Source organism: Acomys russatus, chromosome 15 (genome assembly GCF_903995435.1).
Source record: "Acomys russatus chromosome 15, mAcoRus1.1, whole genome shotgun sequence".
NCBI lineage: Eukaryota > Metazoa > Chordata > Mammalia > Rodentia > Muridae > Acomys > Acomys russatus.
The window spans coordinates 61,060,058-61,077,606 of NC_067151.1; the positions used below are offsets into that span (position 1 = coordinate 61,060,058).

Below are 17,549 nucleotides of genomic sequence, written 5' to 3' on the forward strand. Positions count from 1 at the left end.
GCAAGCCCAGCTGCTTTCCCAGCCTTGTACCTTCTTCTCACTGGCCCCTTTCTGTCTCCTTCCTGCGTCTGTGCATCTGTCCCCACCTTGCCCACGCCGCCTCCTCCCACTAGCAAGCAGGCTGCCCGACTGTGGGGGTGACAGGTGGATTGGATTGTCGCCCCCCTCCCCCAGTGCCTGCTGCTTATTTCATGCCCTGCAGCCCTACCAGGGAGAGGGTGGAGGAGGGTGACAGCTGTCTTCAGTGCTGCCTGCTTTCCGAGTCCCAGCCTGAGGCCCCCCAGCGGCCTGCAGGGGAGGGGGAGTACCTAATGAGCAGTTCCCTCCTGTCCCCCACTCCCTCAGGAAGAGCCCAGGCTTGGCCTTTCTGGCCTCTGCCCTGCTGGAACCTGCTGGTAGAGCGCTCCAGAAGCATTCTAGAGCTTCAGGACACATCGCCCAGGGAGCAGAAAATGAGGGTGCATTGCTAAAGGGATGGAGACTGCCATGTGGGGTGGGGTGTGTGTGTGAATATTCCTGCCCGGCCCCTCAGCAGTGGCTACAGGAACCTGTCTTGACCTCACTCCTATCTCCACCCAAGCCCTTCACACAGGAACTGTGATGCCTCATTCTGAAACCCAAGAGTGGTTTGACTATTGCTCAGGTATGGAGAGGTGTGACATTAGGGACACAAGGGCTTACTCTCCCATGATCCTCCAAACCAGCACCCCTTCGCTTTTCACTTGTCCTTCTTTTTCAGTATAAACAGTGCACAGTTGCCATGGGATCCTGGATCCCAGGCTTCCCCCACCCCATCCCCACCCCCCTGCTGTTGGCCTCCCTAAAGATCCCACCAGCCAGTGTTTTTTCTTTCTGCTGCTGCTGTCACAGCCTGCTGGGTACACCACCCTGCCCGGCTAAAACCTACTGAGGGACACCGCTGTGATACAGATGTGGCATGAGGTCTGGATGGGAAGGCCCCTGGGGCCTGGCCTCAGCATGATTGCCCAGGGCTGCAGACTAGGCTTAGAAGAGCAGTAGCCCGGCTGGTGCCCATTGTTGTTAATCATGGTAGTTGGGAGGCAGAAGCAGGTGGATCTGTGTTCGAGGCCAGCCTGCTCTACAGAGTGAGCTCCAGGACTGCCAGGGTTACACAGAGAAACCCTGTCTCGAAAAAACAAAACAAACCGAAAAAGAAGAGCAGCGGTCCAGAGGCCAGGGCATGAGAAGAGGGGCTGGCCAGGTCAGGCACGAGCAGAGCCCAGGCCTCCGGCTCCTGGCAGTTAGGTTGTTGAACAGAGGACTAATAAAGCAGATTCAGTGTTCATTAAAACCTCTTGATAGAGAGCCGGGCATGGCGGCACACACCTTTAATCCCAGCACTTGGGAGGCAGAGGCAGGTGGATCACTGTGAGTTCGAGGCCAGCCTGGTCTACAAAGTGAGTCCAAGACAGCCAAGGCTACACAGAGAGACCCTGTCTCAAAAAACCAACCAAACAAACAAACAAACAAAACCTCTTGATAGAGTAGTTTGGTCGGGACAGGCCCCCCAAGTTGAATGGGGTCAGTTTGGGGTCCTTTGACTATCCCTGCCCAGACACCATCCTTCCAGAAGCAAGATTAAGTTCATAGTCTTTGGGGTTTTTGTTTGTTTGTTTTTTGTTTTTTTCCAAGACAGGATTTCTCTGTGTAGCTTTGGCTATTCTGGGCTCACTTTGTAGACCAAGGTGGTCTCGAACTCACAGAGATCCAGCAGCCTCTGCCTCCCAAGTGCTGGGATCAAATGTGTGCACCACCACACACGGCTGAGTTCATGTTCTGCCCCAGGGCTTCCAGAGAATCTGAAGCTCTGTGGGATGGACTGGAGAGGGGTCAGAGCCTGCTTTGTGAGAGAACTTGTGGTTAGCTAGGAGGAAGGACTGCTCAAGGCAGGATCTGTCCTCAGGCAGAGGAAGAGCAGCAGTGAGCAAGACCCTGGGAAGCATGGGCTTATAAATGGCTGAGCTAGTATAGAAGTCAGGGCTGCTGGGGTCTGGCCTCTTAGACAGGGTCCCTCTGTTAAAGGATACTCACTGGCTCTCTCTGGCTTCCCTGCCTTCTCAGCCATGATCTCTCTCATATCCTAGATCCCCCAGCATGCGGCAGGGATGGGGGGGGGGCAGTGTAGGAGATCAGCCAGGGAGCTGGTTGCCAGGCGACAGTTGCCTAAGCAACCCCATCCTCTCCATCTCCATGTGCTCAGGTCTGCTCCTTAGAAGACTTGGAGTCTCACCCTCTGCACCAGCCTAGCTGAGTGTAGGGAGGGCTGAGGGGGAGGGTAGTAGGGTTGATTGGAGGGTTGCTGGTATCTGAACTGATAGGTTTGGGGGGCAGTTAGTAGAAGGTTCTAGCTCCACAGAGGACAGTGAGAACAGCAGGACGGGCAGAGATTAGACTGCAGGAAGGACTTCTCATAGGCTCATAATATTTTTTTCACATAGCTATTTCCTGGCCTCTTTCCTATGGGTAATAGCATAGTAAAAAGACAGATCTGGTTCCTGCCTTCAGGAAGCTCCAACCTTGGGAGAACCAGGCACAGAAATGAAGCACAATTCTTTAGAGATGGTAATGCTAAAAAGATTGTTGGTTTAGCTTTTTGGAAAACTAAAAACACTGAGCCAATTCATTCCAACCTGCCTGAGGAGACAGTAGTGGCCATGATATGCAGGTGAGAGGTTCTGTCATCAAGAATGTGTTCACTGTGGGAGTGTACACCTTTGATCCCAGCAGAGGCAAGTGCATCTTTGTGAGTTCAAGGCCAGCCTGGTCTGCAGAGTGAGTCCAGGACAGCCAAGGCTACACCTAGAAACCCTGTCTCAAACAAATTAAAATGAATCTGCAACATGTGGGGAGCAGGAAACACGAAAGGGGATAAAAAGGAAAACAGCCACCTGGCCAGTTGGGGTAGGGCTAGGAGACTCTGCACTGTGCGTCTAGATTGGAGTTCCTGAGGCTGAGCCAGAGAAACCCACCCCCAAAAGCCAATTTTCTTTTCTTTTTCTTTTTCTTTTTTTTTTTCTTTTTTCTTTCTTTCTTTCTTTTTTTTTTTTTTTTTTGGTTTTTCGAGACAGGGTTTCTCTGTGTGGCCTTGGCTGTCCTGGACTCTCTTTGTAGACCAGGCTGGCCTCGAACTCACAGTGATCTGTCCCGAGTGCTGGGATTAAAGGCGTGCGCCACCACGCCCGGCTTCAAAAGCCAATTTTCGATAGCCCTTGCAGCAGTGCGCCTCCCCACCTCCCAGATCAGTAGGGAGGCAGGGTGACAGCCTAGGCGTCGGAGCCTCTCTAGCGTCAGGGTCAGGGTCACAGCCAGGAGAGGTGACTGCTGCTGGCTTGCGAAGATGCATGCTAGGCCACACAGGGCTCTCTAGGCTGCTGCTGGTGTGGGCCTGTGCCGTGAGCAGTGAAGGCCAGGCACATGGGACTCCTCAAGTATCAGCGTAAGGGAAGACAGTGCTGGTCCCTGTGTTCCCCCCCCCCCCCCCGTTTGGTGACCTAATGTACACGCAGACAGACATAACACCCTCCTAGGGGAGCTGGGATGTTCTCTGTAGATATACAGGCTGAGTGGGAGCTAGACAGTGAAGCCCCAGAGACAGTCCTGTCATCTGTGATGGTGCTAAGCAGGTCCAGCCCTTCCCTCTACCCTATCATAGGCAGGCACCCCATGAACTATTTCACCTACTCTGTAACCCTCGCTCAGACCTTGCGGAATGGGCTAGAAAGGCAGAGGTTCCACCCAGCAGCCATTGGCACCCAGCTGTTGCTGAGGGACCTCATACCTCCTTGACTCGTGTCTGTTTGCCATGTATGTGCAGGGCCTGTGTAAACCAGAAGATGACATCAGACCCCCTGGAACTGGAGTGAACAGACACTTATAACCTTCCAAATGGTTGCTGGGAACTGAACTTAGGCCCTCTACAAGACCAGCAAGGCCGGTCCGGCCCCCCCCCCCCCCCCCCCCCCCCCCCCCCCCCCCCCACTTTTCGAAACAGGGTTTCTCTGTGTGGCCCACCAAGGGCTCTTAATTAAATGCTAAGCCATCTCTTTAGTCTCCCAGTGCACCCTCTTTGCATATCTTCCACTCCATCCTTTTTGGGGGGGTGGTTTCGAGACAGGGTTTCTCTGTGTAGCCTTGACCAACTTGGACTCACCTTGTAGACCAGGCTGGCCTTGAACTCACAGTGATCTGCCTGCCTCTGCCTCCCAAGTGCTGGGAGTAAAGGCGTGTGCCACCACCGCCAGGCTCTAATCTATTGTTTTTTCAAGGCAGAGGTCTCACTAGGTAGACCAGGCTGGCCTCAACTTACTGGTGCTTGCCTCTGCCTCCCAAGCGCTAGGATTAAAGGTATGAGCTACCCCATCCACCTGCTGTCCCATAGTGTCTTCTTCAGCTAGGCTGCCTGCCACAGCAGAGCTAAACAGCGCCACACAATTTACAGCCTGCAATGCTGACTCTTTGGCAATTTACAGAGACACTGGCCTGGATCAGGGTAAATTCTATAATGGAGGGTTTACTAGGGGCTGTGAAACTCCAGGTCCCATACTCGGCATCACAGTTACCAGAGAAAAAGCCAGCCTTTATGGTGTAGACCTGCCTTCTTGGCTCTCAGGGAGTTGAAGCAGGGCGACCACAAGTTTAAGGCCAGCCTGGGAAACCTAATAAGACCTTAGCTCAAGGAATAAAAATGAGGGTTGGGGGTGCAACACCTTCAGAGCACGTGCAGGGCTACTGGGTTCAGACCCCAGTGTGAGGTGAGGGGTTTGGGAAAGTACATTTGCTGTCCGGTGGCCCAAAGTACCTTGTTTGTGTCTAAGCAGCAGAAAACCCTTCAAACAAGACTGTACTTGGGCTGAAGGAATGAAGCATGCGGGTGTACACAAGCTGTGGTTAGGGATGGGCACTTTCTAACTCCAGGCTCCACTGCGCCCAGACTCCGTGTAAGGACCTGCAGTCAACCTGAACTGGGCTCCAGCCGCCCTTCATAGCGTCGCACATCCTTTCTCTGCCTGCCGCCTGCAGTCTAGGCAGGTGTCAGTCCAACATGGCCTCACTGTGTCTCCACCTAGGACCCTCCACTGGTCTAGCTGCTGCTGGTGGATGGGGATGGTGGGGGAGTTCCACATATAGTAGGCACAAGCCCTACTGAAATAGGGTGTGGATGGTCTCCAAGAAGCAGCTCCTCAGAAGCCAAGCACCCTATATCTTCTGTGTGACCTAAAGCCCAAGGACAGCCTAGACCCAAGTGCTGGTCCTAGTGGGAGCCCAACTTGCACCTGGTATGGCAGGATGGCCATTTCCTCTATAACTAATGTTGCTGCAATTTGGAGCTAGGGCAGAGACGCCACCAGTCTCTCACAGGCTGTAATGAGCCTTACCACTATCCCAAGCAACAAGGCTGGCCTGGGTGTCTAACAGTTCTCTCTGGCCCTCCCCTCCCAGGAGGCTGTGCACAGGTGTTCTGCAGACCATGAACTGAGCACTAGTCCCAGATATTCATGAGCACAGTGTGAGGCTCCTGACCACCCAGCAGCCCCTTCCTCTGGCACTAAGGACCCCCCGGAGAAGATGGGGAGGAAAAAGATTCAGATCCAGCGAATCACCGATGAGCGGAACCGCCAGGTGAGGAGGTCCCCAAGGCCCACATGGTAGGTGAGCAAGGACAGGAAGCCAGCTCCTGTCACCCATGACCAATTCTAAAGATTTATTTATTATTATGTATGCAGTGCTCTGCCTGCATGTACACCTGCAGAGCACAAGAGGGCATCAGATCACATAGATGGTGAGACAGCATGTGGTTACTGGGAATTGAACTGAGGACCTCTGGAAGAGCAGTCAGTGCTCTTAACCACTGAGCCATCTCTCCAGCTCCTGTCACCCATAGAGGGCTTTCTTGGCCGCCCAGGGAGTCACTGGAGGTTGCACAGAGGCTGTGTCTGAGCAGACAGAGGAGCACTTTGTGCACCTCTTTAGTTCTACTGGCCTGAGATGGGCCAGGGCCCCACATCATTGCCACACCCACAGCTCCCTCATCTGGCAGGCATTCTCCTTAGCTGGGAGTTAACTGCTCTTTTCAGCCCATTTACAGAGATGTGGCCTCCTGGCTCTCTAAAGCCTTTCCTCTCTTAGGCTGGCTCTGGTGTATCTTGGCTGTTTGTCTGCCCAAGGGGTGCTTTTGTTCCTTTCCAAACCATGGATTTCCATAGGCAGTGGCTGAGTCACCCTGAGAGTAGAGCTCTAGGGTAGGGCCGTGTCCAGATGTTTATGGAGGGGCACTCAGTCACACCTGGCCTCCCACTGCTCCCCTGCAGGTGACCTTCACCAAGCGGAAGTTCGGGCTGATGAAGAAGGCTTACGAGCTGAGTGTGCTGTGCGACTGCGAGATCGCACTCATCATCTTCAACCACTCCAACAAGCTGTTTCAGTATGCCAGCACCGACATGGACAAAGTGCTGCTCAAGTACACGGAGTACAACGAACCGCACGAGAGCCGCACCAATGCTGACATCATTGAGGTGCGCGCCTGGTCTGTGCCCACCTCTGCCCATGTGTAAACCCATCTCTTCTGAACCCAGGCCCTGAGGAAGGAGGGGCATGGCAACAAAGGCCTGGAGCACGCAGGCAGTCTGTTACCTGCTGGGTGTGAGGAGCACTCTGCTATCTTCTGCTCTCTCTTTTAGTTCCTCCTCCTTTCATTCTCTGAGATAATATTCTTTTTTGTGTCTCCCTGTCTTCCCATCTCTCATTTCTGCCCTACTCCTTTGTGAGTCTGTGGGTCTTGTCTTCTGTTTCAGAGTCAAAGTGAACGGCTGAAGGACAGGCCGTCTCTGGCCTTTTCCGGCTATGTGGTCTTAGGTCTGGTCTATCTTCTCTGAGCTGTGGTTGCTCCACACACAGAGCGAGTGCTCCCTGAGCAAACGGGACAGCCAGCCTCCTGCTTCTCACTCCAGGGTGCCGACTTAGGGTACAGAGGTTAAGAACACTGGGTTCAGTTCCCAGCACCCACATGGCAGCTCATGGTTCCCCAGTTCCAGGGGGTATACCCTCTTCCCATGGGCACCAAGCACTCATGTGGTACACATGCATGCAGACAAAACATACATACACATAAGATAAAGTTAAAAAAAAAAGCCGATCCTTTAATCCCAGCAGAGTTCAAGGCCAACATGGTCTACAGAATTAGTTCCAGGATAGCCAGGGCTACGTAGTAAAACCCTGACTAGGGGGCAAAAACCAAACAAAATAAATAAGTAAATAAAAACAAAGCAAGGGCTGGCGAAATGGCTTATTAGGTAAACGTACTTACTGTCAAGTCTGACAACCCGAGTTTTAATTCCCAGGATCCTCCTTGTGGAAGGAAGAGAACCAACCCCTGCAGGTTGTCCTCTGATGTGCACTCAACACATACACAGACACACATAAATAAATGTGATTTGACTAAAAACATGAAGCAACTGGGCGTGGTAGTTCATGCCTTTAATCCCAGCACTCTGGAGGTAGAGGCAGGCAGATCTCTGTGAGTTCGAGGCCAGCCTGGCCTAGGCTAGCCAAGGCTACACAGAGAGAAACCCTGCCTCAGAGGAGGGGAAAAAAACCACAAAGCAAGCATCTTTAAAATTTTGAGTGACCACTTGTAGGTTGGGTCTGCCGCAGGCACTTTAAGGCTTTGAAAGCTTAGCAAATGCAGACCCTTTGTGCTTTCCTGTACTGTCCTCTCCTGTCTCATTCAGTTTCTCTCACTTGAGTAGGAGCTAGGATTTGGACAGGAAGAGCCTCCAGCCCTAAGCACACCCTTGTAGGGAGCAGACTGGGCCTGGCCTCTCCCTAGACTGAGCTGTGGAGCATGCCTGCTCCATGCTGGTTAACTTGGGTTCCGCTCCACTCAAGGCCACAGGGAGCACACGAGGGAGGGAGGACGGCTCTGGGGGAGGGACTGGAGGTTCTGGGAACCACGGTTGGAGAAGAGCTGGGGATCCTTGCGGGGAGCTTGGAGGAGGCCATAGGACCCTTGCTGGCTGGCTGACTGAGTGATGCGGTTGCAGACCCTGAGGAAGAAGGGTTTCAACGGCTGTGACAGCCCAGAGCCGGATGGGGAGGACTCACTGGAGCAGAGCCCCCTGCTGGAGGACAAGTACCGGCGGGCCAGCGAGGAGCTGGATGGGCTCTTCAGGCGCTATGGGGTGAGCCCTCCTCACCTTTTCTCTGGCCCCCTTCCGGCCCCTCCCCCAGGCGCTGCACAAGAAGCACAGGGAGTGTGAGAGCCCCGAGGTGGACGAGGCGTTTGCCCTGACCCCCCAGACGGAGGAGAAGTATAAAAAGATAGACGAGGAGTTTGATAAGATGATGCAGAGTTATAGACTGGCCGTGAGTAGTCTCATGGAGGACAGCCTCCTGTGCTGCATGGTGTGGCTTCACCCAGCCTTGCCGGCCCTCGGCTGCCTCTGATGGATGTACTATGCTGAGCCATCCTTGAGCTGGTCTTGACCGCTGAGGAACTCCTGACCTTGGTCTTGAAAGCCTCTTGTAAAGTCCCTGCCTAAGCTAGAGAGACCCACAGTGTCCCCTCACCAGCAGAAAATGCAAATGCCATGAGTCTCCAGAGGGCAAGGGAGAGGGCTGTGTTTTGTCTCCTTGTTTTGGGAGGAGGCCCCTTGGGTTGCTTTGGCGCCCCTGCCTCAGGCACTCAGCTTTGTGTAAGGGAAGCAGAACTGCTAAGGGGATGGCAGAGAGAGGTGGGCATGAGCCGCTCCTGAAGCAGGCCCGCTGTGTGGCCACTTAGCGAAGCCCTATCCTCAGCAGCTGTGAGTTTGGGTCTGTAGCCAGGGCACTAACTTGCTCCCAGTGTGTCCTGCCTGGCTGAGGACTAACCCGCCTCCTGGGGGAATCCAGTCCCATCTGCAGTGGGCAGAGCCTTGCCCTCCTGCTTTGGATCAGAGCTGTATTGCAAGGTGCTCTCACCTTTGTGATGGGTGGTAGGCAGGGCTGCAAAAGGGCTGAAGGCAGGGTGCCCAGGCTTTTGGAGATCCAGTCCAGGAAGCAGAGAACCTTTGTGCCTACCCTCTCAGGCAAAATGGGTCCGCGGGGAGAGGGTCACCTATTGTGACGCTACTCTTCGTCTTTCTGTCTAGTCATCTGTTCCGGCCCCCAACTTTGCCATGCCTGTCACAGTGCCCGTGTCCAATCAGAGCTCCATGCAGTTCAGCAATCCCAGTGGCTCTCTGGTCACTCCTTCCCTGGTGACGTCATCCCTTACGGACCCACGGCTCCTGTCCCCTCAGCAGCCAGCACTACAGAGAAACAGTGTTTCTCCAGGCCTGCCCCAGCGGCCTGCTAGTGCAGGTAAGTGACTAGAGGGTGAGTTGCTGAGGTGGAAGTGAGGTGTGGAAGGGCCCCTGGGCTTCCATTTTCAATGGTGGGTCTTCCCTTTGCAGCAATCCTGCATGTGTGTGACTCTTGAGGGGAAAAGGCCTAGGGCTCCTCAGAGCCTCCTCTTCTTGTCCAGTCCCCAAGACAAAGTTCATGGTAGCTCTGCTTTTCTCCCAGGAGCCATGCTGGGTGGAGATCTCAACAATGCTAATGGAGCCTGCCCCAGCCCCGTTGGTGAGTGTTGCTGCCTTCCACAGGGTGGCTTAGGCAAGGGACCTGAAGGCAAGGAAAGGAAAATGGCAGGGCCAAAACAGGATGCACCAGAGGATTGTTAGCTCCTGGACTTTGGTGCTATAGCAGTGACTGGTTAGCAGAAGTTTACCTCTGAAGATTATTACACAAACTGAGGCTGTGCTGCTGAAGTGGAAGGTCCGGCTCACTGCTCCCTTGCTTGCTGTTTCTTTCCTTCCTTTCTTTCCTTCTCTTTTTGAGGCAGGTCTCACTATGTAGCCCTGACTGGCCTGGAACTTGTTATGTAGACTGAGAAGCCTTAGAATCCACCTGCCTTTGCCTTCTGAGTGCTGGGATTAAAGGCGTGTGCCACCACACCTGGCTGTGTGGACTTAACTAGAAAAGGGTAGGCATTTAGACAGCACCCGTGCACAAAGGCCTCCGTGCTCCCACGGAGTCACCATACAGATGTGTACCTATAGGCATACATACTGGAGTCATAAAAAGAAACTACCACTGCACCTGTGCTCAGCCACTTTTACTCTGTGCTGGTGTCTGGCTGGTGACCTTCTAATGTCACCCTGTCATTCTTGCCACTCACACAGTGATCTTGGAGTTGGGATAGAGACAGCAGCATGCTTTGAGGGTAACCATGTGCTGGGAGACAGAATGGTGAAATTTCTCACTGTAGTTATCATACATGTTCCTGGACCTCGATCTCTTCCAGCTCAGTCTCAGCCAATGTGCTGCCTGTTTCTGTCTTGTTTTCTCTCTGTCCTGTGTAAGTTGGTGGGTATGAAGGTGCCTTAGTGATAATTGTGCACTAGAATTATGAAATTGTAGACTAGAGGTATACCCCTTCTTTCCAGACTTCACTCGTGGGCCCTTAAGCCTAGCATTGGGAACTCAGCAGATGCCCTGGGTGGCTGTGGGAAGTCATTACCTCTCTCAGCTACTGCCATGCTTCCTCCTCTGTGCTCTGACCTGCGTGCCCATCTCATGTACTTCACAGCGTGATAGAAACATGTAGGAGACATTGTGTGGAAGACCTATACATTGCTGAGCGCAGAGCAAATGTAAAAGGCGGTTGTGATGCTTTTATCCCCAGTCTAGTTATGGTAGTCATCGTATCGCCAGCCCTGGTGCCAGCAGCTCCATTACCAGCACTCAGTGGCCTGTCTCCCCCATGGTGGCAGGCAGCTTGTCTTATGCTGACCAAAAGCACAGCATTCCAGCTCCTGGCAAGGAAGCAGTCTAAATGCTTGGCTGGCCCTGGTCATCAGGCTGGCTCCTTAAGGAGGACCAGGTCACACAGCCTGCCGCTTTTCCCCACTCTGGTCATTGTGCGTCCTATGTGAGGGATCTGGGTGCCAGGCACGGGGAAAAGCATGGCTGCAGGGCTCTCTTATGTGCCCAGGTCTGGCAGTGAAAGTGTTGCTTTTCAGTTCTTCCCCTGTCCCCATTTCTGGGGCTTAGAGGCTGACTTTGGGCCAAAGATTGGGGACCAAGGCTTTAGACAGTATCGGGCAGCTCAGCATCCATGTGGAACCCTGGCATGCTTCTGGAAGCCTCCAGGTGACAGATATGGGGCAGTTGGTAGGGCTAGAGGACAGGCCAGCATTTTTCCTTTCTCATCTCACTTCTCCAGGGAATGGCTATGTCAGTGCCCGAGCTTCCCCTGGCCTCCTCCCTGTGGCCAATGGCAACAGCCTAAACAAAGTCATCCCTGCCAAGTCTCCACCCCCACCCACCCACAACACCCAGCTTGGAGCCCCCAGCCGCAAGCCTGATCTGCGGGTCATCACTTCCCAGGGAGGCAAAGGGTTAATGCATCATTTGGTGAGTGGGTTTCTGGGCCGTGGCCGGGGTGGGGGGTGGGGGTGGGAAGAAAAGAATGACCTCTAGCAGGAGAAGTGAAGATCAGTAGCCCTAAAGGCCTTTGGGCCGCAGCAGTACTGGCCACAGGGCAGTAGAAATGAACAGGAGATAGGAGAGGTGATTCCGTGAGGAATAAGGACTGGCTGACGGTGTCTGGCTGACGGAGGCCAGGACACAGCATTTTCTGGATATCATATGGCTAGAGTATCTGGATATCCTTTTGGGCCAGAAAGAGTACTTCGGCAGAGTGGTGGATGGGGTGGCCATGGGGGAAGGGCAGAAACCATAGCCTCAACCATCCTCTTGATTTTATTTCTGCTCCCAGACTGAGGACCATTTAGATCTGGTAAGTGTGGCTGAGATGTGAGCAGTGCCTTTGAGTTCCAGCGTTGCCCCGTGCTGTTCAGCCTGCAGCATGCGTATGTGTACAGTCTTCTCTGTGTGCGCCGAGTGTGGAGTTCAGTTACTGGTGGTTTGTTAGGAGCTGTGCTTAGAGTTGAGTGGGTACTAAGGTGAATGGGGCGGTGGGAAGCGCTGGACAAGGCATGCATGTGTAACTGTGTGTGCATGTGTAACTGCATGTGCATTTATTCAGACGTGTGTGTGTATGTGTGTGTGCGTGCATCTGGAAAAGAGCATGAGGCTATCCCTAGGCCTTTGAGGCCCCCGCCAGATGCCTGGATTAAGCCCTTGGTTCCCTCTGGCTTCCTGACTCCACATAGGCCCACACAACATTGGAACCCAAAATATGAACCTAAAACTTATGAGAATCTAGAAAAGTCAGTTTTCCAGGGGAAGCTGAGGCGGGACTGAAGTTGTCCTTAGCAAGGCCTTCCCTGCCTGCCTGCTCACTAACCCTACGCCAGCCCACCTCACAGGCACTTTATGCACAGCCCCTCCCTATGGCTGCACACTCACCATCAGCCAGGAAGAGGAGGTGCTTCCTCCCCAGCTTGCTGACAGGAGGCCAGAAAGACTGGGAAAGGCAAGCAGGCTTTGGCGGCCAACACACCGGCAGTTTCGGCCCTAGCGTGGAGTTGGAATAAACAAGTGACTCAGCAGCAGATGGAGCTGACAGCCCTACACACGTGTGTGCATACATGCAATCACGTGCCACCCCAGATCCCACACTTCATTCCCAGATGCCAGTATGCGTCTCCTGGGGCATCTGCTACTGTAATGGGTGTAGAGGAGACTTCGGTGGTCTTAGCCCAAGAGAGACTGCAAATCTTCCTCTGTCCCTCCTCCTAGGTGTCAGGGCTCCAGGCTGCCTCCATGCCTTCCTGTCTGCATGGGTATAGATGCAAGTGAATCTGTGCATGTTTTTTCTCCGTGAGTCTTCAGGCTTTTAAACATACCAACTTGTGTCTGTGGGCCTCCATGCTAAGGTGCTGTCCCTGGGAATTGAGGGACCCAGCTCAGGTGTTGTATGGTTGACTACCTTGAGGCTGCCCACCCATTTGCCATCTCTTGACACACAGTTTTCTCTTACAGAACAATGCCCAGCGCCTTGGGGTCTCCCAGTCTACCCACTCACTCACCACCCCAGTGGTTTCTGTGGCAACACCAAGTTTACTCAGCCAGGGCCTCCCCTTCTCCTCCATGCCCACTGCCTACAACACAGGTGAGTGTTCCTGTAACTTGGTGCATTGTGAAAAAAAGGGGGGGCAGGGTTGCGCTTAGAGCAGATAAGTGACCAGAGGGAGAATTAAAATGCTAGATAGGTCACAATGTGAGGAAGGTCCTTCCCTAATTAGTGTTGTAGTTAGTAGATCAAACAAATAAAAACAGACCGGCTTGGGTGTGGCCCAGTTGGCAAAGGGTTTACCTTGCAAGCATGAAGCCCTGGGGACTATACGTAAGCCAGATGTGGTAGCACTTGTCTGTGATCTGAGCACTCAGGAGTGGAGACCAGAGAATCAGAAGCTCAGTGTGACCCTCAGCTACCGGGAGTTAAAGTCTAGCTCAGTTACATGAGACCTTGTCTCAAAAAAACAAAGCAAGGGCTAAAGAGAGTGCTCAGTAATTAGGAATACCTGCTGCTCCTCCAGAAAGCCCAAGTTCAGTTCCTAGCACCCACACTGGGTTACTCACAACTACTTGTAATTCCAGCTCCAGGGAATCCAACACCGTCTGCTGGCCTCTTAAACGCACCTGCACACATGTGGCATACATACAGCACACATACTTACAAATAAATGAAATTTTTTAATAAAAACTTTATAAATAGAAATAACAAAATTCTTGGAAAAATTTGAATGTCAGATAAAACAAGTACTCTTTGAGTCTTAACTATATCCCAAAGGCATTCTTTGTGCTAAAAGATATCCCAAAAGCATACTTAGATTTTTTAATGCATTGTTTATGTGAAAACAAATGTTTTTAATATAGGTCCTTGTGGAAGAGTAATGCTGCCCAGTGTGAGGAAGGCAGGACAGAGGTGACCTGAGCGCCAGCCTGACAGACTTGCTGTTTGGGTACCGGGGAGGGGAGCATGGTTAGTGAGGCAGAGCTTCCTGGAGGGGAGGGAAGAGGGCAGAGCTTCCTGGAGGGGAGGGAAGAGGCCGCGGTGCAGTGGACCTGCTAGTTCTGAGTAGAGATGGCTCAGTGCAGCAGTAAGTAGGAGGCAGGATAAGCCTGGCGAAAGCTGGGTGGGTCTAAAGGTGAACATGTTCCTGGGGACATGGGAAGGCCCTCTGGGTAGAGGGACTGTGGTAGGACATACAGTGTAAGCTGACATGGCTATGTCAGCCTCTCACACCGTCTCCCAGAACAGTGTGTGAGGCTCTCAGCCATCCTTGCCTGCACTCAGGTGGCTGTGTTTGTCAGGAAGGGCTTCCTAAAGGGGAAGTTCAGAGCTTGTGTGTGTCAGTAAGCTCTTCCTCACCCTTTGTCATCCATTTCCCTCATACTTGAGTGGGGGTGAACTAGACTAGACCAGAAGACCCCCCCCCCAGGCTCCTCCCTAAGTCCTCTTCTAGCAGAAGCGTATCTCTGCCCTTCTTCGTGGCAGTGGGAGAAATCCTGAGTGGCAGCCAACAGCCTATTTCATGCTTTTACAGGGGTGATGAGTCTGGGCAGATTTTCCTGCTCAAGTGTCTGATCCCTGTTCCTTGGGTGTTTCACATGCATACCCACTCCCAAGTAATTGCATTATGAGGCTGGGAAAGTGGGCCTGTGTCAGGAAACAGAGAGCTGCTGCAGCCTTTCCCCACTCCCAAGGCCAAGGAGAAAAACCAAACTCCTGGGTCTAGTGGGAGAATGGGCTGCACATAGCTCTGCTGTCCCCGGCAGCTTTGCTTGCTTGGGAATCCTACCATGGTGGCTCTCTGTGCTCTTCCCACTCAGTCTTATGAGCAGGAGTGAAGTTTGTTTATGTCAGTAAACCTGAAACAGGCTCTCAGCAGAGCTGGCCATAGACTCCTTGTGTCACTAGGGGGTGAAAGCAGGGCTCTAATTCCTATTGCCACAGAAATAACTAAGCAGACTTATGTCAGCAGTAGGCATTTGTGGGTGGCCTACTGTGGTAATATCCTGTTTAAGAGATGGGCCTGGTCCTTGTGGAGAGAGCTCCAGAAATCTGTCTGTGGTGACTACAAGAGTGACTTGAGGTAGCCAGGTGGCCCGGGGATTGACCTCTTGGCCCTTAGGAAATTGGCCTCCCACTGTAGAGTTAGTGTGTTGGGATGGGGCGGGACTAAGAGCTGGGTTCTTCTGATCTCTCCCAGAGTTTGTTGGGCAAAGCACTGCCCTCTTCTTTTTCTTTACTTCCCCCCCCCCACCCCACCCCCGTGCCCCCCAGTTTTTCGAGACAGGATTTCTCTGTAGACCAGGCTGGCCTTGAACTCATAGCGATCCTCCTGCCTCTGCCTCCCAAGTGCTGGGATTAAAGGTGTACATCACTTATTTTATGCCTTGTAAAATAAGCATTGGATACAGTCACTCCTAGAGCCCACATTCTGCTCTTGTACTGTTTATTAAAACCAGTAACCAGGGGCCTGGAGAGATAGCTCAGCAGTTAAGAGCATTGGGTTATCTTCCAGAGGACCTGGGTCCAATTCCCAGCACTCACATGGTGGCTCACAACAGTCTATAACTCCAGTTCTAGGGGATCCAACACCCTTACACAGACACACATGCAGGCAAAACACCAAAGCATATAAAATAAATAAGAAAAAAAGATTATTAAAAATTATAGGGGAAGCTGGGTGTGGTGGCTGTCTTTAATCCCCATACTCAGGAGGCAGAGGCAGACGGATCTCTGTGAGTTTGAGGCCAGCCTGGTCTACAAAGTGAGTCTAGGACAGCCAAGGCTACACAGAGAAACCCTGTCTTGTAACCCCCCCCCCAAAAAAAAATTCTAGGGGGGAAAAGGCATTTAAAAAATAAGTAAAAACAAATGTAAACATAAATGAAGCAAGCTAGTAACTGGCATTGACCTGGCTAGGGTGAAGTTTAAAGGTAGTGAGAAAAGCTGGGCATTGTGGTGCACACCTTTAATCCCAGTACTTAGGAGGCAGAGGCAGGCAGCTCCCTATATAAGTTTAAGGCCATCCTGGCCTACATGTTTCATTCCAGGTCAGCCAGGGTTACATAGTGAGACCCTGTCCACCCCCCCACCCCCCACCCCCCCACAACAAAAAAATAGTGGAGAGGGCTGGGTGCAGCAGGTAAGATGAGTGGTGAGTGCTTGTCCAGCATGTGTAAGACCTGCCTTGTATTCCCAGCACTGCAGAAAAACAGTAAATAAAAGTCATGAAGTGTCCAGGGCTAGCTTTTTCCGTGAGCAGGCAGGTCCTCAACCCTGAGGCTGCATCTGTCTCGTGTGAGCAGTGGTGCTTGGTAAGTCTTGCAGTGTTCACCAGGAGTCTGATGCTATTGCTGTCATGCACGCCTTTGCACACCTGCTTTTCTTTGGTGACCATGCTATAGGAAGGATTGCTGTCCCTGCTGGTGACAGACAGTACTTGCCTAGGACCTCACAGTCTGTGGGCGGAGGTTGCCAAGACGCAAATGTTACAGAGGTCAAACGACTCTTCATATATAAACAGGGCTAGAACAAGTGACCTTGGATCCACTATTGAACATAGGTTGGTTGGCTGGACAGAACATCTCTTTCTAGTATGTCTTCCCACTGTGTGCACATCTCTTGGCTCTGGTGGAAGGCATTTCTAAATACCTCAAACAGGGGACAACATGAGGCGTGCTGGAGCTGTACCAGTAGTGAAATACGTATGGGTCACTTGTTTACAGTATCTTCCTTAAGATTAGCACGTAGATGGAGCAAGTACCCCCATAGTGCAGTCCCCCACTGGTATCCCTAGCTTAGGCCCTGAAGCCCCTTTCTGCTTCAGGGACATGAAGACTGGATGTCAGACCCATTTCTTATGTGTCTATGGGAGTAGGAGCTGAAGTCCTATTTAGGGAGAGTCTAGACACGCGAAGCCAGGGCAGAAGACAGAGTACAGCTTCCCATTAGCCTGGAGTTCCCAGAGCTCCCTGCTGCCTCTCCACTGCCTGAAGCTGGCCAGGTGACGAGACTGCGCTCAGATCCATCTGAACCGTCTCCATTTCCCTTCCTTGCTGCTTTTTTTGTAACTGTCCTTACAGACGCAATACTTATACACAATTGATTTTTAAAACTGACGCTATTTTCAAAATCACTTGTCCTTTTGCCCTGTTAGAGAGAACAGTGCCTTGTGGTTACGTCTCCCTGAGTGTCGTCTCCAGGATTCCTTCATTCTTCACATTTGTGCCTGTCCTCCCCAAAGGGGTGGGCGAGGTGCTCCCACCCAGGTTCCCCTCACTCTCTCTTACTGCAGATTACCAGCTGCCCAGTGCAGAGCTAGCCTCTTTACCCGCCTTCAGCTCACCTGCAGGGCTGGCACTAGGCAACGTCACCGCCTGGCAGCAGCCCCAGCAGCCACAACAGCCACAACCGCCACAACCGCCACAGTCACAGCCACCACAGCCACAGCCACAACCACAGCAGCCACCTCAGCAACAGTCCCACTTGGTCCCCGTATCTCTCAGCAACCTCATGTGAGTCTTTGGGA

General features: G+C 52.6%; 1 protein-coding gene across 11 annotated transcripts in view; it reads left to right on the forward strand.

The window, feature by feature from the left end:
• Window positions 1–17,549, forward strand: part of Mef2d (myocyte enhancer factor 2D) — a 32,086-nt gene that overhangs the window by 8,523 nt on the left and 6,014 nt on the right. For 5 of the 11 annotated variants that reach the window (XM_051157444.1, XM_051157452.1, XM_051157442.1 and 2 more), the window contains exons 2-10: window positions 5,461–5,640; window positions 6,330–6,533; window positions 8,061–8,198; window positions 9,147–9,357; window positions 9,562–9,618; window positions 11,264–11,454; window positions 11,819–11,839; window positions 12,988–13,117; window positions 17,316–17,535. In XM_051157444.1, the coding sequence (XP_051013401.1) occupies window positions 5,587–5,640; window positions 6,330–6,533; window positions 8,061–8,198; window positions 9,147–9,357; window positions 9,562–9,618; window positions 11,264–11,454; window positions 11,819–11,839; window positions 12,988–13,117; window positions 17,316–17,535 (1,226 nt within the window). In that variant the 5' untranslated portion in view covers window positions 5,461–5,586. Of the gene's footprint in view, window positions 1–5,460; window positions 5,641–6,329; window positions 6,534–8,060; window positions 8,199–8,247; window positions 8,383–9,146; window positions 9,358–9,561; window positions 9,619–11,263; window positions 11,455–11,818; window positions 11,840–12,987; window positions 13,118–17,315; window positions 17,540–17,549 lie in introns of those variants that run through there. The other 6 variants (XM_051157447.1, XM_051157448.1, XM_051157449.1 and 3 more) reach the window with 4 other exon arrangements.